Consider the following 27554-nt stretch of genomic DNA (forward strand, 5'->3'; position numbering starts at 1 on the left):
TTAAATCTTAAACATTTATTTATTTCTACCTTGTGTAATTATATTGACATTGGGATGTTAACAATGTCACGCAGTTGAAGTGTTATTAAATCGTCTTTCTGTGATATGTGTTGTCTTTTCTATATACTCTACTATTGGAGAATATAAAAACAAGTTTTCTTTGCAATTTTAACAACAACAGCATCATTAAAACAACAGCGATAGGACCAACACAATCGTAGATTTAATGGATAAAATCATCTCATCATCAGTTAATGACATTTATCTTTCCCCAGGAGCACAGGTGGTGTTGTTTGCATAACAACGCATTGCACGGAGACTAATATTGCTGTCCCCATTTGCTTTCAAATAGCGATTACAAAATTCTTGATATTCTTATTGCTTGAAAATCAAACAATTTTATTCGTCTTTAAAAAGCAAAGCTGGATAAAATTTGGCTTTGACATATCCTGGACCATTTATGATTCGTGTTTATAATCTAAATAATCATTAATAGGCATTCCGGCATGTGTTAATAAAACGAATAGCTACAAGTATAAATATATGTGACAGTGACATACAGTTCCAACTCTAAATATTTTGAAATACTTTAAACATTATCATTTGGATATGATTTGATTTTACGTTATCTCAAATGCTTTATATATTTAGATAAGCTAAAGTGACATAATTGCTAGTTACATTCGGCAAGATAAATGGAAATATTACCTAGAGAAAACTATTGAATGTGATAGAAATATAAAACCGCAATAAATGCCATAGCAGCATTGGTGATTTTATAATTTTGTTTACAGCTTAAGAAATCAATCATTTTACTGGTCGAAACGATATCACGCCTTAAATTCTACATAATTATACTGTCATTGGTACTGTTGCTATGTTATACAATATAATGTTGAAGAACAAAAGAGAAGACATATCAGGGTTTTGGGGTTTTGCTTATACTCTTATATTGTTTCAGAAATATGATATATACTGGTAAAAAATTGATTCAGCCGATCAATATAGATTGCAAAAAAGCGCATCGTAAGGAATTATAGATAATTATATTGACTATATGTATGGGATGAAATATTTAATACTACTAACACACAAGAACCCGCATATTATTAATTATTTAATTATTATCATTTATCGTAAATTTGAATCTACATGCATCCTTTAAGTGACTAACAGTATCAGTATGGATACTGATATTACCATTAATTGTTAAAGGATTTTTGTTCAAAGATAAGGAATTCCAGGATGTACTTTATAGTACTGAAAAATGATAATTCATTCATATGACAGAATGAAAGAGGACGACAGGACTGATGCGTTTTTAACCATGCACATGAAATATTGAGCACACAGAAATAAAAGCAATGAATAGGTGAAAAACAGGCATGTTTTGATTGAGTCTGTCGTTTTTTTTCTGAGATACAAAATGTATAATGTTAAATCCAATGACCCAAGCACGGATTAAATCAGTATTCAATCCTGAACACTTAACGAGTATTTATAAGATCTAGAAGAATCAGACAAATATAATCACACTTATGTTCAAATTTAGAGCAATTATTAATAGTTTTGTTTTCATATTGTAAAAATACATGTACATAGATGCCAATACCTTTACTATTTTTTATTTAAGATAGATGTTTTGATTATTGGTTCGATATAAAATTATTCATGTCAACAATAGCTTTCTTACAATTAAATTGAATAATTGCCTTTATATTTGTATCCAATATTCAAAACCAGTATTTCATTTCACGGACTACATATTTAGCAAACGAAAGTTATAACGAGTTATCTTTCGTTGATCTATGGTGGCTGATTTGTGCCATTCGTGTTTTCGCCCCGCGACCCCGCCAAGCGAAAAGTCGAAAATTAACAAGTTAAAATGGCGGGGGCGCGCAGCGAAAACAGTTTTATTTATTAAACTTCGCCCCGCGACCCCGCAAATTAGCGTGTTTTCGTCCCGCGACCCCGCCGTTTTATTTCTTTAATCTCGTTCCGCGGCCCTGCGGGGCGTAGTTTTATTTATTTAACTTCGGCCCGCTAATTAGCGTGTTTTCGCTGCGCGCCCCCGCCATTTTAACTTGTTAATTTTCGACTTTTCGCATGGCGGGGTCGCGGGGCGAAAACACGAATGGCACAAATCAGCCACCATATGAAATAGATATTTAAAGAATGTCAAAATTTTCTAAAACAGAATTCAGGCAACTTGAAAATCGTATCTTGTATGACTATTTTAGACACAGTGAGTTTGCATTTAAAATATCAGCTTTATATTATTGACTTTATATAAATGACTGTATATAAATGACTTTTAATTAATAGAATTGATTTTATGTTATTGACTTTAAGATGCGATCATTGAACGCCGCCCTTCCTTGTAGATCTTGTTTTTAATATTTTATATCATTTACTTCATATTACTGACTGTATATACGTAACAATGCAATTGACTTGAATGTATATTACTGACTTTATATATCATTGACTTTATATAATTGATTTTATATAAATTTATAGTTTTTACATCTTTGTCAATATATCATTGATATTATGTTATTGACTTTATATCTTTAACATTGTATTATTGACTTTATATTATTGATATTATCTCAATATATACATCACTTAAATGAGCGAAATAAATTCAGCCAAATATATGTACATAACTACAAAAAAAACATTTTGATACAGCTCAACAGTTTTATAAAAGGGATACATTGAAGCCATTATAGATCGATTCTTGTGAAACAATTAAAGAAATATGATTCCAAGAGAGCCTGATTCTACAAACTAAACAGACCATAATGGCATAAATTAGATGTAAATTTACGAAACGGGAACTCTGAAAACTATTAACACTTTATAAATAAGTTTGTAAATATTTCAAAATGGACAGAGCCAAGTATTGTTGTTAAATCTTAGGGGACACATTCCTGTGGACAGAAGAAATTTACATTTAATTGTCCAAAGCGTCTATATGATTTGTTTAAATGGTAGAAATCCAGACCATTGTATTGTATCTATATATTGATATTATTGTCAGAAATGACAAGTTAATAACAAAAATCACAGCATGCAAGTCAACATATAGATGACATATCTGAATTAAGCTATATTACCCTGAGACTCGCCAAGAATTAAAGTGCAACGATTCATTTCACCTAGCAAAATAGGGCAAAATGTATAATATTACAAACCAGTTTTCATTTTATATTTCAAAGGCCCATTAAGTCTACGAAAGTCTATCATTCTTATTTCTCAAAAACTTCTATCTTTTGGATTCGTAGCTTTTCAATGGCAATATGCCTAAGGATAAACTATCTTTTGCTCGTTGACAATTGTTATAACTATAGTGATTGTAAATAAGTATTTTGCAAGGAAGTCAAACTACTTCTTTGATTTTATGATGCAGCTGCTATGGTACCTGCCAGATAACACTTGCCTGATAATTATTTTTGATATCAGGTCAGTAACCTGATATCAAAAATAAGCCCCGCCCATTTTAACGGACTTTTTTTTTTTTAACTACTTATATTCTCATTTTTATCAGCATGTGAACAATTTTATCTCATATCCTTACATGTATTGAATCTATTTATTTATTATTTCTATTTCGATTTCAATTACGAATAAATTAGATACAGTAGCGAAAAGTTAAGCACCAACTTAATGAAGTGACGTCATAATTTATATTACAAATGACATCATCGATGTCCACGTCATTTTATTATACATGTTAACAAAACAAACAGGCTGGACGATTTTCTTTGAGAACTTGTAATATAATGTTTACTTTATTTCGCCGGATTATCTTTTAATAAGTGAACAAATTGTTTCGTTCAAAACATAAGCCGCATGTTTGTGTAGCTTGTGTTTGATTACCGATTTTACTTTTCTTTGATTGAAACAATCGTGAACTTTTGAATTTGACAATTCAAGGAAAAAAGTGCAGTACTGTAAAGGTTTATGTGATTCTTAGGGATTTTTTTAAAGATCGATGTTTAGAGGTAAGAATCTTATCGTGTTACATTATGTTGTATCTTTTATCACAGGAAATAATCTCGAGTCGAAAGAAAAAATGGCCGGAATTTACAAATTCTAAGTTTCAGGGGCGGAGGAATTTGTTTTCAAGAATTATTTCTTTGAGCAAAAATGCCGTTTCTACGAAATTTGCTATTTAATAGTAGATTATTTTGTAATTTTGACAATTTTTATGTGTTACATGATAAATAGAAAAACATGCTACTGTCTTTTGATATCAATTTTATCAGGCGAGGCTGATATGGGCAGATATAGCTTTCTAGCCCATATCACGGTGCATATCCATATCGGTACCCTCTTTGCGAAATCTGCTGAAACGGTACCCTCTCTGAACATGCACAGGTCATTCTCTGCTAAAAACAAACCAGCGATGGATACCAATCCAGTAAAATTTCATTGTAATAAGGAAAGGAGGTATGTCACGTAGAAAAGATGTATACCACGGAACACTAGGATGTTTTATTTATGTACTGATTTGTCATGTGCCCGATTTTCATGATCTGCAACTTCACAATAAGCTACAAAAAATCGACATGTCTTGCTTCGCCCATCACCTCGACATATTTTTTCGGCTGAAATGAACCTGTGGCTTGATTATATATGCATCATACATATTTAATATGTTCATATACATATCATCTTCGGACAAATGGCAGTATATTGTCAAAAATAAATGTAAAATTTATAAAAACACCCTACTTTCGGTTTTGCAGCGGCACGGGCTACCTCTCTTCATTTGAATTTTTATATCACAGGTACCCTCTCATTATTGAACACATAGGTACCCTGAAAGCACGACATATGCTTTTATTTGCGTTAATCGTTAAGTGTGTATGTAATACTTTTTACTTTTATGTAAATATTACATACTTAACGATTAACGCAAATAAAAGCATATGTCGTGCTTTGAGGGTACCTATGTGTTTAAAATGAGAGGGTACCTGTGATATAAAAATTCAAATGAAGAGAGGTAGCCCGTGCCGCTGCAAAACCGAAAGTAGGGTGTTTTTATGAATTTTAGATTTATTTTTGACAATATACTGCCATTTGTCCGAAGATATGTATATGAACATATTAAATATGTATGATGCATATATAATCAAGCCACAGGTTCATTTCAGCCCGAAAAATATATCGAGGTGATGGGCGAAGCAAGACATGTCGATTTTTTGTAGCTTATTGTGAAGTTGCAGTAAATGAAAATCGGGCACATGACAAATCAGTACATAAATAAAACATCCTAGTGTTCCGTAGTATACATCTTTTCTACGTGACATACCTCCTTTCCTTATTACAATGAAATTTTACTGGATTGGTATCCATCGCTGGTTTGTTTTTAGCAGAGAACAGTACCTGTGCATGTTCAGAGAGGGTACCGTTTCAGCAGATTTCGCAAAGAGGGTACCGATATGGATATGCACCGTGCATATCATCCCCGCCTGATAAATTGATATCAAAAGACACTAGCATTCTCTATACATCTTTCCCTCTTTACGATAATTTTTGTACGTTCAGTGCTACTTTCTTTATTTGTTTAACATGGTAAGAAATTACATAGCTTTATATAATGGGAGTAAAAAGGATCTGAATATGACAAATTATTTATAAGAAATATGTTGTCAGACCAAGATGATTATTATGGTTAAAACTGCATAAAAGCAACAAAACGCATTATTTATCATAAAGAATATTTGCTCAGCAGTTATTTGTAAGAAAGGATATAAAAACTTCTAAAATATACAATTATTCTTTGAAAGTTATTTGTTTGATACAATAATACTGATCGTTTTCTTAAGGCCTTATTCCATCTGACATTGCACAATCGATCCATGATAAATGTTTTGTTCAATTCTTACCGAATACAATAAATACAGTATATATACGTAATTTTGTTGTTTTTGTTTGTATGTTAATTTTGATATTGAGATATGGAAAAAAAACACATTTTACTGCATTCACTTCATAAATGTAATAGCGAGCTCGACGAGCTGGCCCGAAGGGCCTGCTCGCAAAGCGAGCTTTACGGTAACGCGAGTACCTGCTAAGTGATGGTTTTGAAAACTTTCGTCCAAAGTACCGAATTGGACACATCGCAACCTTTCGAATTTAAAGATAACGATAAAAACTGAGGAATTCTGACTGAAAACGGATGTGTAGACTGGTCACCCGCGCACGTCTATGGGAACCATAATTGGACTGGGAACCAGAATAACGGAAGCTGTGTATAAAATATCGAATGAAAGGAAAATCGAAGGCGCCATTTTGTTTGAAATCTGATAAATAAAAACAATTTTTTTGACGAATTTTGTTGTGAAAACTATCTAGAATGAAAGAAAATGGTCTAACTAAGAAAATTAATCCGAACACCAATATCTTTTATTCAGTCGTTAACGCTGTACAGACGTTTAAAGTATTGTTTACGTGACGTAACAATGTAGCGCCAAACAGCACGTGCAAAACAAACAAATCAAGTACGCTATTTTAATGTCGCAAACGTTTTAAGTTTTACATTTATTTCACTTTAAATAATCTTTATTTCGCTTGAAAAAATATAGAGTTAAATAAAATAAACAAAGTTTTATCAATGTTTTCAAAACTCGTTATTCATTTCACGACAGGGGCGGAGCCATATTTAACACAGTACGTGTGACGTCACACGCACTCGTTACTGCATTTGAAAAAAAAATGAGCGATCATTTCATACATACTATTTAGTACATCGAGCTCGCTTTGAGGCTTTGCCTTTTTCATATTAGTAAATAAGAAGTGTAAATGCAGGGTTAAAGTGAAGATATAATTCAAATTCTAACACTATCGGAAATTTTCCTATATAGACAATGAAGGCCGGAAGCGTGCACTATTCTACAACAATGCACTCGCCGTTCTTATTATCTTCCTGTGTATTTTCACATTGAGGGCGCCATTTTGTTTAAAAAATCTGATAAAATAAAAACAATTTTTGTCGAATTTTGTTGTGAAAACTATCTAGAATGAAAGAAAATGGTCTATCTAAGAAAATTAATCCGAACACCAATATCTTTAATTCAGTCGTTAACGTTGTACGGGCGTTTAAACTGTTGTTTACGTGACGTCACAATGTAGCGCCAAACAGCACGTGCAAAATAATCAAATCAAGTACGCTATTTTAATGTCGCAAACGAGTTAAGTTTTACATTTATTTCACTTTTAATAATTTTTATTTCGCTTGAAAAATTATAGAGTGAAATAAAAAAAACAAACAAAGTTTTATCAACGTTTTCAAAATTCGTTATTCTCAAAATGTTTCTACACACGGTAGATTTAACGACAGTTTTTTCAACCCACTGGAACATCCTTTAAAGAACGTTTCTATTGGAAACTCTGAGACGAAAACAAATTAAACCACCAAACATAAAGTCCAACTTTAAAATAATAATTCTATTTTTTCTTGACGTGTTAAATGGAAATAGATATTAATTCTTCGTGCATTATTGTATAATAATGCACGGTTTTCGTTCAAATGCTTTGTAATTAATCACTCAGGCCTATCGGCCTTCGTGATTATATTACTACGCATTTGAACTCAAACCGTGCATTATTCTACAACAATGCACTCAGAATAGATATCTATTTCCTAAATAGCACCCTTATATTATCTGTCCACATTACAATAATTTGTAAACAAATCTATATTGGCTCCGATTTCAGTCAAACTGCTGTAATTACATTTTACCAAGAAAGATATATATTTGAAAGCCTTTTATAATTTTCGGTTCCGTAATCTCAAAACACATTTGATTACGTTAATAAATACAAGGGACGCCACTCTAAGTGACGTCAAAACAGTTATAACGTCACATAGAGTGGCGTCCCTTGTATCTATTGGATAAAACGTTGACGTCATTGACGTCGTTTCCATATCAAGATTTTCCTTATCCTCCTGATAATATTGTGAAACTGGTAGAGGTATAAATAAATTACATAAATTAAGCAAAGGTTTGTTATTTCAACTTTTATTGTTTTATTTTCTTTCCCGTCTATATGTGGGACATTTGTCCGCACATTTATTTAAGTTACTTACATTTAAAATAAAGAGTAATACATGTAATCCTAAATAGTATAAATAGATACATATATATTTTTATGATATGTTTGTCTCCTATAGTTTAGAGTACATTTTTAGAAAGTTTAACATAAAATAATGTGTCTTCTTGAAGGAGACGGGTCCGAACCCCATAGATCGTCGATGGATATGTGTGTATAATAGATAGACAAACACTCAATATCTGGTACGACAGTGTTTTATCATATACTCTTTGTTTTATTCAAGACGCCGGCAACCTCGGCCAGTCATGCCTCGAGGTTATGCTAGACCTGCATTAGATGACGATTCTGCAGCTGGACCCCAGCAGCCGCAAACGTTTAAAAATAAACCGGGAGCAATGCCAAATCTGGACAGCGGTGTGTATAAACATGCGCAGTACAACTCTCCAATTAGACTGTACTCTTCTGAGTGTGCGAAAGAGCAGTTCATCATCCAGAGCGGAGGCAAAGTAGATGTAACTGGTGTTAACCAAAGGTAATACCGGTATAGGCTTTCCTCTGTCAATACTACAGCTGGTTAATAAAAAAAGCTTTTCTTCAGTACAATTTCATAAGAGGTTTGAGAAAAAAAAAACTTTGCCATTTATTTACCCTTCATTTTCCGTGTAGATTTACACTTAGAATTCTATATTAGGTATGTTAAATCAATTTACAAGAATTTTGAAAGGATTGGATATTAGTAAGGCCCTTGGATAGTTAAGATTTATTTAATGTTAAGTAATATTCTCTGCATATTATACTTCATCTTATTGTACATCAGCAGTTGTTTGAAATAACATTTGATTGTTAAGGAATAAACTACCTATATACATTAACACTCTTTGAATTATCACTTAAAATTGTTTTGGTTTTTCAAGCCAACTAGAAAAGTTTATTGCCTTGTTAAAAAGGCTCAATAAAAATTGTTTGCAGTAATAACTATCATCCCAAAATACCTCCGCACTTTGTAAACAGAAGACCGTTCGGTAATTGCAAGGCGTTTGCGGAAATATGGCATAAATATATACACTGTAAACAAACTGTATGAAGGTCGTAATTATCCCTAGACAAAATATACGTATATTTGTAAGGTGTATGATAAACAATAGAGGAAATATGGCACTGACATGATTACATATATCACTTGAAATAAACAAAAGAAATTGAAATAGAAGAATGAAATAGCTAAAATATGATATATATGAAATGAGCAACAAGAATATAATTACAGTTTAATGAAAATAGATTTAATACCACGTCATGGGGTGACTTGTAGGAATAAAAAAGAAAAGATTGAGCATGTCCAAATACTTGCTATATATAAAGAGAATGACACTAGAATTAGACCAGTCAAAATGCACCAATGAATATGTAGTGCATTTGCAAAGTAAAGCTTCTCAGTGAAAGGTCAAATGGTGCATGCTCATCTATAGAATAGTAATGTCGTATATTAAAGTATGACATAATTATTAGAAAGAGCACATAATAGTAAATGTGGAAGCATGAACACGAACAACTAATATTCGATTCACAAAATTAAAAGAAAACGTAGTTAGAAGCATATCCGTATCTGAAAAAACAAATAACCTGTTAGACATCATCATCATCATCATCTCAAGTGATTGCATCACTCCGCAAGGAGTATACTCGCAATTGTAGATTAACACACATAAAAGTAAATATAACATGCATGTTAAAATACCGGTCAAAATTTCATTAAAATATAATAATATTGTTGAGTAAAAACTTATTTTAGTTTATTATTTTTAAAATGATATTTAGTTAAAGGGTTATAATCTTGAATAGTAAAAATAGTTACGTGATTTCTTTCACAAAACTTGATAAGTAGGAAATTATTTACGGAATATGTAAGCGATTTAAGAACAAATACATCGTATATGTATATTTTAACAAATGTTATGTTTCTTTTTAACAAAACAGTACACCAGAGAATATCAAAGAATCCGAGGTCTACAAAATGTGTCAAGCAGCGGACGCTAAAGGTAAAGTATAGGTGTGTTTCATTAAATGCAGATGCCAGAGCATATACTAGTGTTTATTTTGAGATTTCTTCCATTAGAATCTTTACTTGTCAGTGTTTCACTAACATGTAATAGACTCCACAACCTCATATAAAATTTTTGCCTTTTATGTGAAATTTTCTTTTCCATTTAAAGCATCAACAATATTTCCAACATGCTCGTGGGCTTAAACTATTTTTAATTCCAGAAATATTCATCCTGTTCAACATTTATACTTTACAGTTGGTTTTAGTTAGCTCAGTCACTGTACATCAACATATTAGTTAGATATAATTATTTCAAACAGTCCATATAGTGTAATAATAGAATTAAGCGCGTCTTTAGACTGTGATTACTTAACGTAAATTGCGTCACGTCAAATTATATGCACGGCTGTGCAATACCATTTTTACGGAGTCGCAAAATCGGCATGGGTACGTTAAGTCAATAATTTTGCGCTATATATATAAACATAGCGTTCAAGAGCGCTAATGTTAGCGTTACACTATAGGAGCGACAATGAATAATTACTCTTATTAACAGTTTTCTTATTTTGTTTATGTGAGAAATAGAATATTATATTCATGTAGATTCAATACAAAATTTCTTAAACTCGTTCGTTTATAATTTCTCTCACCAGTGTGAATTCGAACTTTCAGATTACTATAACGAGGAAAGAACTTATCACATATATCACACCTATAGATTTTTCTCACCAGTGTGAATTTTCATGTGTAGTGTAAGTTGACTTACGAAAGAAAATACTTTATAGCATATTTCATATCTATATTTCCCTCCTTCGTAATGACTAGTCATTTTGCACTGATACTGCCTCCCGGAGAAAAGCAACCTTTTAATCCAAGTATTCCCTCAACTTCTTTGTTGCTCTGCTTCTTTACACATGTGGGGCATTAACCTGATTTCAAATATAGAATATATTGATTAATTTTATTAATTTTAGGATATTGATTTCCACTTACAATTTAATGGAATGGAACTAGACTGTAATTAACATATTATTTTTATCATTTATCTTCTTACATATAAACCCAATTTCATTTGTTCTATTATGTACAACAGTTACATAATTACTAAAGTTTAACATGTTTTCCTTTGTCATATATTTTTATCCTTAGTTAAGGTAATCTTACTGTAATGTTTTCCCGCCAAAAATTCTAACATCGGCCAATATCGAAGCAAATCGGTTATTTCCGAAACGTTATTTTTTCAAAATCTTGGGCATAACATTAATTACAATCACTCATTCTTTATCGCCATTCGGAACTGCCTCTGCTATTATCTATACTAACCTCGGAAACAATACGGATTGAAAGTACTAGTAGTTCTACCATGTGGTTTACAGATGTAAACAGAAACAGAGATAATGTAAAACGAATGTATATATTTGACATCTAATGTCTGTTCCGGTACTCTTCTGCTTGAAAATATGTCTGACAACAATTTGTAATTTAAATATGCCCACTGAGGTTCAATTTTAAACAAATCCGACTAAACATCAACAGGTTGGTTTTTTGTACTTTCGGTTTCTACAGCCATATTAGTAAATATATAAATAATGTATTGTTTGCTTTTGTACCTATGAATTCACGTAATGTTCGTGAAGTTGACAGCCTAGCAGCCTAGCAGCCTGAAGTTGGCAGCCTAGCAGCCTAGCAGCCTGAAGTTGGCAGCCTAGCAGCCTAGCAGCCTAACAGCCTGGCAGCCTAACAGCCTAAAGAAAACTAAGAATAGTACATACATGAAAACCGTCTGAAATACATTAGTAGCACTTCTTTAGATCATTCCACGCCTTTTTCAATATCGTGATCTTTATTTTTTAAGATGTTGAACTTTATCGTAACATATTTTTTTCATTCTGACGCTTCGAAATTTGAAGTTAGCAGCCTAGCAGCCTGGCAGCCTAGCAACCTAGCAGCCTAACAGCCTAAAGAAAAGTACGGATAATTCAAACATGAAAACCGACGGAAATGAGTCGGTAGCACATACTTAGACTATTCCACGTCTTTTTTCAGTATCGCCAACTTATCTTTTTTAAATATTGAACTTTGCTTTTTTTCTTTACTCTTCGACATTTGTGAAGCTATCAGCCTAACAACCTGGCAGCCTAGCAGCCTGGCAGCCTAGCAGCCTGGCAGCCTAGCAGCCTAGTAGCCTGGCAGCCTAGCAGCCTGGCAGCCTAAAGAAAACTACGGATAATACAAACATGAAAACCGACGGAAATGAGTCGGTAGCACATACTTAGACTATTCCACGTCTTTTTTCAGTATCGCCAACTTAATTTTTTTAAATATTGAACTTTGCTTTTTTTTTTTATTTTACTCTTCGAAATTTGAGCAGCCTAGCAGCCTAGCAGCCTGGCAGCCTAAATAAAACTAAGAATAGTACAAACATGAAAACCGTCGGAAATACATTAGCAGCACTTCTTTAGATCATTCCACGCCTTTTCAATATCGTGATCTTTATTTTTTAAGATGTTGAACTTTATCGTAACATATTTTTTTCATTCTGACGCTTCGAAATTTGAAGTTAGCAGCCTAGCAGCCTAGCAGCCTGGCAGCCTAGCAGCCTGGCAGCCTAACAGCCTAAAGAAAAGTACGGATAATTCAAACATGAAAACCGACGGAAATGAGTCGGTAGCACATACTTAGACTATTCCACGTCTTTTTTCAGTATCGCGAACTTAATTTTTTTAAATATTGAACTTTGCTTTTTTTTTTTTTTTTTCCTCTTCGAAATTTGAGCAGCCTAGCAGCCTAGGCTGCCTGGCAGCCTAAATAAAACTAAGAATAGTACAAACATGAAAACCGTCGGAAATACATTAGCAGCACTTCTTTAGATCATTCCACGCCTTTTCAATATCGTGATCTTTATTTTTTAAGATGTTGAACTTTATCGTAACATATTTTTTTCATTCTGACGCTTCGAAATTTGAAGTTAGCAGCCTAGCAGCCTGGCAGCCTAGCAGCCTAGCAGCCTAGCAGCCTGGCAGCCTAACAGCCTAAAGAAAAGTACGGATAATTCAAACATGAAAACCGACGGAAATGAGTCTGCCAGGCTGCCAGGCTGCTAGGCTGCTCAAATTTCGAAGAGTAAATAAAAAAAAAAGCAAAGTTCAATATTTAAAAAAATTAAGTTGGAGATACTGAAAAAAGACGTGGAATAGTCTAAGTATGTGCTACCGACTCATTTCCGTCGGTTTTCATATTTGTATTATCCGTAGTTTTCTTTAGGCTGTTAGGCTGCCAGGCTGCCAGGCTGCTAGGCTGCTAACTTCAAATTTCGAAGCGTCAGAATGAAAAAAATATGTTACGACGAAGTTCAACATCTTAAAAAATAAAGATCACGATATTGAAAAAGGCGTGGAATGATCTAAAGAAGTGCTATTAATGTATTTCCGACGGTTTTCATGTTTGTACTATTCTTAGTTTTATTTAGGCTGCCAGGCTGCTAGGCTGTAGGCTGCTCAAATTTCGAAGAGTAAATAAAAAAAAAGCAAAGTTCAATATTTAAAAAATTAAGTTGGCGATACTGAAAAAAGACGTGGAATAGTCTAAGTATGTGCTACCGACTCATTTCCGTCGGTTTTCATGTTTGTATTATCCGTAGTTTTCTTTAGGCTGCCAGGCTGCTAGGCTGCTAGGCTGCCAGGCTGCTAGGCTGCTAGGCTGCCAGGCTGCTAGGCTGCCAGGCTGTTAGGCTGATAGCTTCACAAATTTCGAAGAGTAAAGAAAAAAAGCAAAGTTCAATATTTAAAAAAATTAAGTTGGCGATACTGAAAAAAGACGTGGAATAGTCTAAGTATGTGCTACCGACTCATTTCCGTCGGTTTTCATGTTTGAATTATCCGTACTTTTCTTTAGGCTGTTAGGCTGCCAGGCTGCTAGGCTGCCAGGCTGCTAGGCTGCTAACTTCAAATTTCGAAGCGTCAGAATGAAAAAAATATGTTACGATAAAGTTCAACATCTTAAAAAATAAAGATCACGATATTGAAAAGGCGTGGAATGATCTAAAGAAGTGCTGCTAATGTATTTCCGACGGTTTTCATGTTTGTACTATTCTTAGTTTTATTTAGGCTGCCAGGCTGCTTGGCTGCTCAAATTTCGAAGAGTAAAATAAAAAAAAAGCAAAGTTCAATATTTAAAAAAATTAAGTTGGCGATACTGAAAAAAGACGTGGAATAGTCTAAGTATGTGCTACCGACTCATTTCCGTCGGTTTTCATGTTTGTATTATCCGTAGTTTTCTTTAGACTGCCAGGCTGCTAGGCTGCCAGGCTGCTAGGCTGCTAGGCTGCCAGGCTGCTAGGCTGCCAGGCTGCTAGGCTGCCAGGTTGTTAGGCTGATAGCTTCACAAATTTCGAAGAGTAAAGAAAAAAAGCAAAGTTCAATATTTAAAAAAGATAAGTTGGCGATACTGAAAAAAGACGTGGAATAGTCTAAGTATGAGCTACCGACTCATTTCCGTCGGTTTTCATGTTTGAATTATCCGTACTTTTCTTTAGGCTGTTAGGCTGCCAGGCTGCTAGGCTGCCAGGCTGCTAGGCTGCTAACTTCAAATTTCGAAGCGTCAGAATGAAAAAAATATGTTACGATAAAGTTCAACATCTTAAAAAATATATATCACGATATTGAAAAAGGCGTGGAATGATCTAAAGAAGTGCTGCTAATGTATTTCCGACGGTTTTCATGTTTGTCCTATTCTTAGTTTTATTTAGGCTGCCAGGCAGCCTAGGCTGCTAGGCTGCTCAAATTTCGAAGAGGAAAAAAAAAAAAAAGCAAAGTTCAATATTTAAAAAAATTAAGTTCGCGATACTGAAAAAAGACGTGGAATAGTCTAAGTATGTGCTACCGACTCATTTCCGTCGGTTTTTCATGTTTGTATTATCCGTAGTTTTCTTTAGGCTGTTAGGCTGCCAGGCTGCTAGGCTGCTAGGCTGCTAACTTCAAATTTCGAAGCGTCACAATGATAAAAATATGTTACGATAAAGTTCAACATCTTAAAAAATAAAGATCACGATATTGAAAAAGGCTTGGAATGATCTAAAGAAGTGCTACTAATGTATTTCCGACGGTTTTCATGTTTGTACTATTCTTAGTTTTCTTAAGGCTGCTAGGCTGCTAGGCTGCCAGGCTGCTAGGCTGCTAGGCTGCCAGGCTGCTAGGCTGCCAGGCTGTTAGGCTGATAGCTTCACAAATTTCGAAGAGTAAAGAAAAAAAGCAAAGTTCAATATTTAAAAAAAATAAGTTGGCGATACTGAAAAAAGACGTGGAATAGTCTAAGTATGTGCTACCGACTCATTTCCGTCGGTTTTCATGTTTGAATTATCCGTACTTTTCTTTAGGCTGTTAGGCTGCCAGGCTGCTAGGCTGCTAGGCTGCCAGGCTGCTAGGCTGCTAGGCTGCTAACTTCAAATTTCGAAGCGTCAGAATGAAAAAAATATGTTACGATAAAGTTCAACATCTTAAAAAATAAAGATCACGATATTGAAAAGGCGTGGAATGATCTAAAGAAGTGCTGCTAATGTATTTCCGACGGTTTTCATGTTTGTACTATTCTTAGTTTTATTTAGGCTGCCAGGCTGCTAGGCTGCTAGGCTGCTCAAATTTCGAAGAGTAAAATAAAAAAAAAGCAAAGTTCAATATTTAAAAAAATTAAGTTGGCGATACTGAAAAAAGACGTGGAATAGTCTAAGTATGTGCTACCGACTCATTTCCGTCGGTTTTCATGTTTGTATTATCCGTAGTTTTCTTTAGGCTGCTAGGCTGCCAGGCTGCTAGGCTGCCAGGTTGTTAGGCTGATAGCTTCACAAATTTCGAAGAGTAAAGAAAAAAAGCAAAGTTCAATATTTAAAAAAGATAAGTTGGCGATACTAAAAAAGACGTGGAATAGTCTAAGTATGTGCTACCGACTCATTTCCGTCGGTTTTCATGTTTGAATTATCCGTACTTTTCTTTAGGCTGTTAGGCTGCCAGGCTGCTAGGCTGCTAGGCTGCCAGGCTGCTAGGCTGCTAACTTCAAATTTCGAAGCGTCAGAATGAAAAAAATATGTTACGATAAAGTTCAACATCTTAAAAAATAAAGATCACGATATTGAAAAAGGCGTGGAATGATCTAAAGAAGTGCTGCTAATGTATTTCCGACGGTTTTCATGTTTGTACTATTCTTAGTTTTATTTAGGCTGCCAGGCAGCCTAGGCTGCTAGGCTGCTCAAATTTCGAAGAGGAAATTAAAAAAAAAGCAAAGTTCAATATTTAAAAAAATAAAGTTCGTGATACTGAAAAAAGACGTGGAATAGTCTAAGTATGTGCTACCGACTCATTTCCGTCGGTTTTCATGTTTGTATTATCCGTAGTTTTCTTTAGGCTGTTAGGCTGCCAGGCTGTTAGGCTGCCAGGCTGCTAGGCTGCTAGGCTGCTAACTTCAAATTTCGAAGCGTCAGAATGAAAAAAATATGTTACGATAAAGTTCAACATCTTAAAAAATAAAGATCACGATATTGAAAAAGGCGTGGAATGATCTAAAGAAGTGCTTCTAATGTATTTCAGACGGTTTTCATGTATGTACTATTCTTAGTTTTCTTTAGGCTGCTAGGCTGCCAGGCTGCTAGGCTGCCAACTTCAGGCTGCCAGGCTGCTAGGCTGCCAACTTCAGGCTGCTAGGCTGCTAGGCTGCCAACTTCACGAACATTTATTTTAGGTGGACTTCAACTACATGTATTGGAAATAAACTTGTCAACAACTCCCAGCATTAAATAACTATTTGTTTACATGTTTAGTTTCTTAGCGTAGGTTAGACCGGAATACCGCATCCGTTCTGTGTATTCATACTATTGTGTTCGCGGTCCTTATCCGAAGACTGACGGAAAGGGCCGAGTAGTTGTGATTGTCTTTATCGCTATGTACTAAATTCCGGTTATAAACGACTAAAAATTATTGAATACCGAAGATTGTGAAAAATAACGTTCCGGAAATGACCGATTTATTACGATATTGACCGATGTTAGAAATGTTTTGGCGTAAAGGAAATACAGGAAGACAACCTTAAGAATGCCAATTGCCGGAATTTACCAAAATTAATAATGAATTTTGTATAATTCTCATAAATAATTAAATACAGCAATAATAGCTGCATTTATTTTGTCAAATTGTTTACAAAAAGATTAAAGGCCGTTATGGCTCAGAAATGCTTATTTATATTTCTCGAAAGCTTTTATTGTATACTTTAATAGGCTCCAAAAAGTTACTGATTGGCTAATTACCTGAACCATTTTTTCATCTGCAGCACTTTTGCAGAAAACTGTTGGTACCGTTCAAGTGATTTAGTATTTTGTATGGAAGTCAAAATACTACTTTGTTCATATTTTTCTACCTTTGTGACACATTATTTTGCATTTGTCGCTTGTTTCTTAAGGTTACAAGCATCTTACTTGCTCAAAAATCATTTTTTAAATGTTAAACATATCAAATTTATATATACATGTATCCAGTTGCATTTATGTTGATTTTCTTTAAAGGTACATTGTGCCTCAGAACTGTTTCCGGTTTAAATTTTTACTTCTTAAGAAAGAGCAAACATGAATTTTATAACATTTAAATAATGATTTCTGAGCAAGTAATATGCTTGTTACCTAAAGAAATAAGCGACAAATGCAAAATAATGTGTCAGAAAAGTAGTAAAATGTAAACAAAGTAATATTTTAACTTCCATACAAAATACCTAATCACTATAACTAAACAAACTGCAAAAAAGCAGGAGATGAAAAAAAAATGATTTAGGTAATTAGCCAATGGACAACTGTTTGGAGCCTATAAAAGTATACCAAAAATTAAAAAGCTTTTGAGAAATATAAATAAGAACATTTCTGAGCCGTAATGGGCCTTTTATCTTTTGCAACTTATTTGGCAAAATAAATGTTGTATTTAATTAGTCCCCTACCGGTTTACCGGAGGGGACTTTAGGTTTACCCTCCGTCCGTCTGTCCTTCTGTCCGTCCGTCTGTCTGTCTGTCCGTCCGTCTGTCTGTCAGTCCGTCAGTTCGTCCGTCCACAAAACTGGATCCCGCGATAACTTGAAAAGTACTGAAAATATGTTTATGAAACTTGGTATATAGATAGATGGCAGTATGGAGATTATGCACGTTTTTTTCTTTTCTTCCTATGTTGAAAGTTCTGGTTGCTATGGCAACAAATAGGCTGAAAATATGGCAAATTTTACACATAAACTGGATCCAGTGATAACGCAAAAAGTACTGGAAATATTTTTATGAAACTTGACATATGGGTAGATGGCAGTCTTGGGATTATGCACGTCTTTTTCTTTTCTTCCTATGTTGAAAATTCTGGTTGCTATGGCAACAAATAGGCTGAAAATATGGCAAATTTTACACATAAACTGGATCCAGTGATAAAGCAAAAAGTACTGGAAATATTTTTATGAAACTTGACATATGGGTAGATGGCAGTCTTGAGATTATGCACGTCTTTTTCTTTTCTTCCTATGTTGAAAATTCTGGTTGCTATGGCAACAAATAGGCTGAAAATATGGCAAATTTTACACATAAAATGGATCCAGTGATAAAGCAAAAAGTACTGGAAATATTTTTATGAAACTTGACATATGGGTAGATGGCAGTCTTGGGATTATGCACGTCTTTTTCTTTTCTTCCTATGTTGAAAATTCTGGTTGCTATGGCAACAAATAGGCTGAAAATATGGCAAATTTTACACATAAACTGGATCCAGTGATAAAGCAAAAAGTACTGGAAATATTTTTATGAAACTTGACATATGGGTAGATAGCAGTCTTGAGATTATGCATGTCTTATCTGTTCTTCCTATTTTGAAAAAATATCAGTTGCCTTGGCAACAAATAGGCTTAAAACATGGCAAATATAACAATATTTGTGATTAGTCAAAAAGAGCTGAAAATTTTTATGAAATTGCATCTTTAATTCAAGAGTTATCTCCTCTTTAAGAATTTTGCTTTTAAAATGTTATATTTTGGTAACAGGGATGTTTCAAATATTAACTTTAGAGTGTCCTTCAGTCCGTCTGTCTGTCTGTTCATAAAAACTGTTTCCTGTGATCACTTTTAAAGAACTTTTCCAACAAGTTTACTTAAAATAGAGAAAATTGAAACATTAGTGAATGGCCAATGGCCCTTCAGAATGTTGATGGGGTTCTTACCGGTAGGGGACTTATGGATTGCTTGCAATACTATGATAATTGCTTGTTATTTATGAAAATAATACAAAATTCATAATTAAGTTTGCTACATTTTCCGGCTATTACCATTCTTATAATGCTTTCTCGCCAAAACTTTTCTAATATCGGCCAATAGCGTAACAAATCGGTAATTTCCGGAGCGTTATTTTTCATTATCTTCGGTATTCAATAATTTTAAGCCGTTTATAACGGTATTTACTACATAGCGATAAAGGATGAGTGATTTTAAATAATCCCATGGCCAAGATTTTGAAAAAATAACGTTCCGGAAATAACCGGTTTACGATATTGGCCGATGTTAGAATTTTTTGGCGGGAAATCATTACAGACTTAGGATAAATATATATCCCCGTACTGCCACTTTCCGATCAGCTAACAGATTTTTTCTACAATAACTGACAGTTAAAATATAAAAAAAATCTCTTACAATTCTGCAAATATTTCAGGTAGTAAATGCAACAACTTTTTTAAATTTCACCTGAATTATTATTATGTATCGAAGACAAACCATTACTGACCCATTTTCCTCTATTTCAAATTTTCACTGCCATTTTTTAATCAGTTAACAAAATATATACTGTATCACAAAAAATGTCATACAATGTTATAATATAAATAATATATAATTAATATCGATTTCTGCAGGCTGACAAAAAAAAACTGAGTCTGTAAACCAAATATTTTTAGAAAATTATTGCGATTTGTAACTGGATAAGTGGAAAATGTTTATTTTACATATTTTGAACTGAAATACTGGTATTTTGTTTTTTATCGCCATAATTGACATTGTTGCTGATAAATGTAGTCAAGGTAAACAGAAGATGTGCTTACAGTCCGGTCACAAGACAAATAAGATCAAAAGCAAAGAATTTCTAGAGGTGATTGAAAAAGTAGTTGTGATTGAAAACTGGTAGTATGTGGATATGACAAAGGAAGTCATGTTAAACATTAGTAATTATGTAATTGTTGTACAGAAGAGAACAATCGAAATAGAGTTTATATGTAAGAAGTTAAAATTATGTATGACCTCATAAGTTGCCTTGCACATTGTATTTTGCTAACATTTTTGCTTGTTGGTGACGGTTCTTGCTCTAACCTTTTTCTATGGATTGCTACACATGGTGACGGCTTTTTGCTTTTAGAAATGATGGTAATCCATAAAATTAAGGTGCTGTACTACATGCATACTTTCTGAATTCATCAGGGATTGGATTTTCCCCTTTTCCCGTCTTCCTTCATTTGTGTAAATTTTCCGTACTGTTGATTACGATTTTGCATTTTTGATAAAACATTTTATATAAGTATATGTATAAAAAGATTTAATTTCGATTAAACAGTTTAAATATAGTTTGTTTAAATCTAAGTAGATAAATATAAATTTCATTACTGTTTACTGGTATAATTAAATGTCATGTTTCTGAATGAAGTGTTTTAACTGAATTGTCGAGTTGAAGTTGATTTTCTTAAGCATTTTAATGAGTCTGACTTGTGGGTGCTTTGCGCATGATGAATTACTGTTAACGTGAGCTCTCATTTCCCTCATTAAAGGCTACAAACCAAAGAAACCACGTGATCCATTATTACGTCATAACTCAGAAGATGACGAAATGAGATTTTCAGGCCTTCGTACAAAAGCCGATTTACCATCAAAAGCTTTTCACAGGCTTAATAAAATGGTTTGTTCAGACAATCTGAATACCGGTTCAAACCAGACAATCAATCGAGGAAGCGACGAGAATAATGGTAAGAACTCAACGGATGATTTTAAAGTATATATCACATATAAACGTATATCAAATATAGTTATATCAAATTATAGTCTTCTATATCTTACGATTATATATCTATCTTTGGATTCTTTGTCGAAGTCGTGTAGTTTATAAGGTAAGTGTTGCAAATCTTTGTGGCAATGCAGTGCTTTTTTATTCTGTGATGCTTGATATTTGAATTTTTTCCCTCTTTGTTGCTTTTTTGTAAATTTATCCTTACTGCACACTGCTGATCCTATATAATACTAAAAGTCAGTCGAATACCTCATTCCAAATGAATGTGATAGTATAATAGGTGGTGAGTATGTCATCACAGCAATATCATTATCATTATAAAAAAACCTATTACAGAGGAGCCCGAAATAATAGGAAATTATAATGAATCAGAATGGTCTATAAGATTCAGATGTTATCATATTCCATCACCATCTTTCCCACTTCTCCAGACGCTTGCAAAGGAAGACGATTTGAGGAAGCAGTCGGGTTCTCGTAAGTATAATGTTATCCTATTTGCTTAAGCCAAGTTCATAACTCTGTTCAATTTATCGTTTTTAGTTATATATCCAATCCTTTTTGAATTGTTGGCATTTCTTATGTTATTGTAATCAGCATGGCCTTAGATGGTACATGTATTCATGTGATACATTGTTATAAATATGAAGCTTGAAGATACATTTTATGATAAAGATGCGCCTCTTCTTTTACGAATGCATATTCTTTTCCACAGTCTATTGTATCTATATTTATCATTTAAAATAAACTTAATGATCTCTTTTAGAATGCAAATCAATAAAAAACGGCAATTGCAAGAGCTTATAATTATGGCATCTGTTTGAATTGACTGTCTTAGATTTCATTCGATGTTGATGTTATTTACGATTAAGTTTATTTCTATAAAAATGTATATTACTTGAGTAAAATCAAAGAGATTTGTACACATTTTCATTTATAGACAACAATAATGTCCAAGTAAAGTCTCGTTTTCTTTTAATATGGACACGTTTTTTAATCATAAATCATGATAAATGCAATTTATGTGATGCCAACGGCGAAATCATTGATAAAATGTTAACTGAAATATCTAGTTAACAGATAAAACTCTTGAAATTTTAGACGTATGAAATTCCTGTGATTCTTACGGCCAAATCTTTAATAAAAAGTTAACTAGTGAACCGCTAAAATTCTTGAAATTTTAGAATATCATTTCAGGTCAAGAACCTATTCCATTACATTTTTTAGCAAGTTTGTTTTATTCTATACTCGTTATGGATGGAACGCCTGTTGATAGAATACAGACATATGAAGCAGCATTGACAATCATATAAATTACATCATACTTCTAAAAGAATTAGAGTGATATGGTTTATAACCATTGGCTAGTATATCAAAGCGAGGGGTCTTGTGTAAAATTAGATGTTTTACAGTGTGTGGGTGTCCATTAGTTATCCGTTTTAAATGATCACGCACTGCAGAATAAGTATTGTTCTCGAGTCTTTAGGGACTAATTTCTGTGACAGGAAAATTACATTGACTGTCAAGCTGTCCAGTTCTATTGTATTACATTCATGGTATTATTTAACATCGAATGTATTCAGATTGATGTCTGATTTGACAATATAGCAATTAGAGATTGATATCTGATTTGACAATATAGCAATTAATATCAACCTCTATTTTGTGTCCTTATTACTCTAGTGTATTATATTGATTCTTTTCAGTACAATGTGTTTTACTGCTTATTTTTAATCTCATAAAAGAGCTATATTCATTTAAAAAAACAACTTATCATTGTTTCGTTTACTTTAAAAGTAATGTTTATAGATGAATTACCTATAACTGGCATTATGCATATTTGTACTCATTTAAAAGAGTAATTTATGTAACAATACGTTTGAATCAAATATTGTATTAACAAAAATTACTGTGATGAAATAATATTATTAGCATTCTTAGCATTAAATTTTCATACAGAGTATTTGAATAAACTCAGTTTATATTTAATAAAGCTTCTGATAATTGAGACTTGTAATTATCAGTTATTCTAAAATTCTTATACGTTTCTTTTCTAATATATCATTATCATACACATTTGTTGACTTTGTGATGTCGCCACGTTTATGTGTTGTATATTTTAACCTGATGTTGAATGTTTACCCCCTACCTGTATAGCTTCAAGTCGTACAATTAGTGATGACGAAGATGACGGTATGCCTGATAGACTTAACGAGGAAGACATGGTTGATAAAAGGTATACTGGTGCTCATATACCATCCAAGTCTTTCAAGGCACTCCAAATGTACAAGGATGATGATAAAACTGGTATGTCTTGACCCAGAGTTTGTCTGATTTTCATATTTAAGGATTAAATGATGACTTTCTAGATCAAAATGTATAAAGATTCGCAAATTGCTTTTGAAAATCTTTTTGTGTTTCAATGTTTTATGCTTTGTTGCAATGTTATAAGAAGTATTTGTGTGTAAGATAATGAAATTATATTTATTTTCTAGTTGATAATAGTTATTATTTCCTGGTAAGTTGACCTGAAACGGCATTAATGTAAGGAATGTAATTTTGAAAATGTATTTGAAATATTCTTTGCTACATGAAATCATTATTCGACAAATAATAAAAACCTTTGCCACAACTCCATCAAAAACTGATCATTTCATTTCGTTATTTATTTGAAAACATATTTTCATATGAATATGATTTATCAACGTGACAGCAAGAGACAAATATATATTATAAGATACATATTACAACTGCACAAAAGGTTGCATAATTTCAATATTTATCAATTATCATGCTTTCGTGAGAGCAAAGAATGGGAAATAAGAACAAACCAAATTTAACAACAGACAAAATATGCTTAGCAAAACTTATTTTATTGATTACAATTCACCAGTTCCTCGAATTTGTGTGTAGATATTGATATATTATTTCTCTATCATTTTAGTTTTAATCTCTTACAAATATCCCATTCAAGCATTTTTGTTACACTATAGACCTTTTAAGATACAGTATTAAATAAACATGGGATGCAATATATATTTTTACAATGAAATCATTAATCATAATGTGAGGACAACTGTTCCACCGACGCATATTTTCCACAAAATACTGAACCTTTGCACTAGTCATTTCGATATAATGCTGGACGTACTAGTAACAATATTTTACACATTTATATTATACAAATAGGAAGCGAAGGGGATACAGGCGGTCCGAAGATAAAAGTAATCAGCCCAACCAAGTCACCAAAGGTTTCTCCAAAGCCCGACAGACCAGTTAACAGTCCAGTTCCTCAGCCAAAAGAAGCCCCATACACTGACTTCTAAATTCACTTGCTTGTTAAAATAATATGAATTTTGCTATATGAATATAGCAAGTGAAATAATGACAAATATTTTCATATGTGCAACGTGAAAACCACTTGAAAACCACTTACAGGAAGGTGTCAAAAAGAAATCTTTGCTTTATAATGTAGACAAACTGGTGATCAACAACTATTGTACTAAGATAATGAGATTTTTTTTCGTGCAGTGCATGCCGTGAATAAAACAGTTATATGAACAACGATTTAACAAGTATTGTCAGAAACTAATAATTTTTTGAGATAATGATAATGTTTTAATGAAATTTACATTTTGTATATTCTTTTTTAAATAATGAATTTGAAATTTACAATGTTTTAAATGTTACAATTAAATTTGTCGAATGTCATTTTTCATGTTTATATCTGGTCAGAATGATTGCACATCATCAATTAAGATAAAAGTATGTATATATGTTGTTATGATATATTTTCAACGAACTCTAAAGTTATTTAAACTTTAGAAAATAAATGGTTTGAATGGTCAGAACATCTCATAGTATTGAAGTATTGATTAAATTGTACTAAACTTGTATGATTTGGATTTCAGATTTCTAGGTTTATCTATTTCTGTCCATGCAAACATGTGTACTTTAACAGTAGTTTATCATATAGACCGTACCTGTATATCTAATTAACCTCCCAAGTGTGACATTTTCATCGTTTTTGTATTATGAATATTTTCCAAAACATAGGTTTAAATTTGAGTAATTATGTAATATTTTATGCGTGTATTGTGAACAGAGAATCGAAAGAGGTGTGTTTGATATCATTGTACAAGTTTATATAGTTGTTTTAATTAATTATATAAACCTTGTTAATCGTACATTAAGAATGTTGGTATGAGAGAAAATATGATTAAATTTAGTTGAGTGCAGCTTACTTTTCAGGTAAATATGTTCTGCGCATGTATTTAAGAAAAAGCGATTTGTGAAATGAATGATTAGAAAGGTCTAAGTTGGACTTAATTGAATGAAATATGTCAAATAGGAAAGGATTTCTTTTGTCATTGATACTTATTTTGAATGTATAATGTGCAATATTTATTACTAATATATAAATATACTATAAATGTAAATAGATAATCATATTTGCTTACACACATATATATGTACATTAGCACTGCTACGAAATGTTGAATATTATAAACATTTATTGAATTCGTTTTAAAGAGCTAATTTTCAAACAAACAAGAATTGATTTTCAGAGAAAATTGGCATATCCTTTCTTGGAATAAGGATACAAAGAAAACCTAGCAATACCTAGCAATATTATAACGAACCACAATGTCGCTATCAGTAATGCCATAATTGTTTTCAAACATTTACTTTTCACATTGGTACTTAACTAGTTAACCTGTTGTGAATAGAAATTTCACTGTTTCTTTTCTTCTTCTTTTTAAACTTTGTCAGATATTTGCATACTTCATGATCTTACGTAATCTAGAACGACCTCTTCTTGAAAACTTACATTATGAAATAAAACAACATATCCCTACTGTGATTCCCATGACGATCATGTTGATTTTTATCATTTAAACATGTTTGATTAGCTTGTGCCATTTCTTGACATTGAATATGAACAAAGATACAATTTTTACATAGCTACATGTATAATGTTTACTATTATTTTTGGATGATTTTATGTTATCACTGCATATTCAATTATTTATTTAAGACTCAATATTTAAATGAATGTATTCGATTAACGAAAAGCTAGCTTTAAATAATATTACCATTATATATATCTTTATCAAGAAATAGTTTAAATGTATCTGTATTTGAAATGATAGTATCAGAGTAAGAACGTTTGCTTTCACTGTTTATTTAGATAGATAATGTTAAATCTTAAAACATTTATTTATTTCTACCTTGTTTATTATACTGACATTGGTATGTTAACAATGTCACGCAGTGGAAGTGTTATTAAATCGTCTTTCTGTGATATGTGTTCTTTTTTATTGTTTTTTCATTGGATAATAAAAAAAATACGTTTTCTTTACAACTTTAACCAGAAACAACAGACAACAACGAAAGGAACAACACAATCGACGTACATGTAGCTATGTTCGGATTTCCATATCATTTCATTTCCTGTTAATGACATTAATCTTTTCCAATGAGGATATATTGTGTTGTTTGATTTACAACACATTTCTAAACTTAAATTAGTCTTAAATTACTGTCTCCATTTGTTTTCGATAACGAAATCCCTGATTTACTTATTTCTTGAAAATCAAACATTTACTCTCCTTTATGAAAATGTATTTTCTTTAAAAGCATAGCTGGATAATACTTGACTGTGACAATAATCTGGAGCAATTATGTTAAAACTATGTGTTAATAATCTAAACGGGTTTTTAGTAGGTTTTCTGGCATATGCTGAAAATTTCACAACAATTATAAGTATATGTAACAGTTACAATACAAACAGTTCCAACTCTTAATGTTGTAAAATATTTTCAACTTGATCGTTTGGACATATTTGTTTTACATAATCTCAAATACTGTGTATTAGATAAGCTTAAATGACATCTTTACTAGTTACATTCGACAAGATAAATGGAAGTATTACCTTTGAAATAATGAGTTTGATAGAAATATAAAACCGCAATAAATGCCATAACAGCATGCGTGATTTAATAATTTTGTGAACAGCTTGAGTTGTCAATCATTGTACTGGTCAAAACGTTCTACAGCCTTTAATAGTACATAAACCGTCATTGGTACTGATGCAATGTTATACAATAACATTTATACATTTCACTGGAATGACTGAAGAACAAAAGGGTAGACAATGTTTTTGATTATACTCATTGAGACATATGATATACACTGGTTTAACTTTAATTTCAGTCGGCCATATAGATTGCACAAACGCGCATCTTAAGCTACAATGCATGTGAATATATTAACTATATGTATGGGATGAAATCCTTAATACTACTTACACACAAGAAAAAACATATCATGGCAGTTAGATATTTTGCATTTAAATTTAGTTATTGCCAAAATATTGTGATCCAATAATTTTCATTTCAC

General features: G+C 32.5%; 1 protein-coding gene across 1 annotated transcript in view; it reads left to right on the plus strand.

The window, feature by feature from the left end:
• LOC132727413 (trithorax group protein osa-like) overlaps positions 1–26457 on the plus strand; it is a 61498-nt gene extending 35041 nt beyond the window's left edge. The window contains exon 11 of the mRNA XM_060712887.1: positions 24342–26457. Coding sequence (XP_060568870.1) covers positions 24342–24478 — 137 coding nt within the window. The 3' untranslated portion in view covers positions 24479–26457. The remainder of the gene's footprint in view (positions 1–24341) is intronic.
• The last annotated feature ends 1097 nt before the right edge of the window (positions 26458–27554 follow it).

Source organism: Ruditapes philippinarum, unplaced genomic scaffold (genome assembly GCF_026571515.1).
Source record: "Ruditapes philippinarum isolate M1 unplaced genomic scaffold, ASM2657151v2 ctg2160_1_1_1_1, whole genome shotgun sequence".
NCBI lineage: Eukaryota > Metazoa > Mollusca > Bivalvia > Venerida > Veneridae > Ruditapes > Ruditapes philippinarum.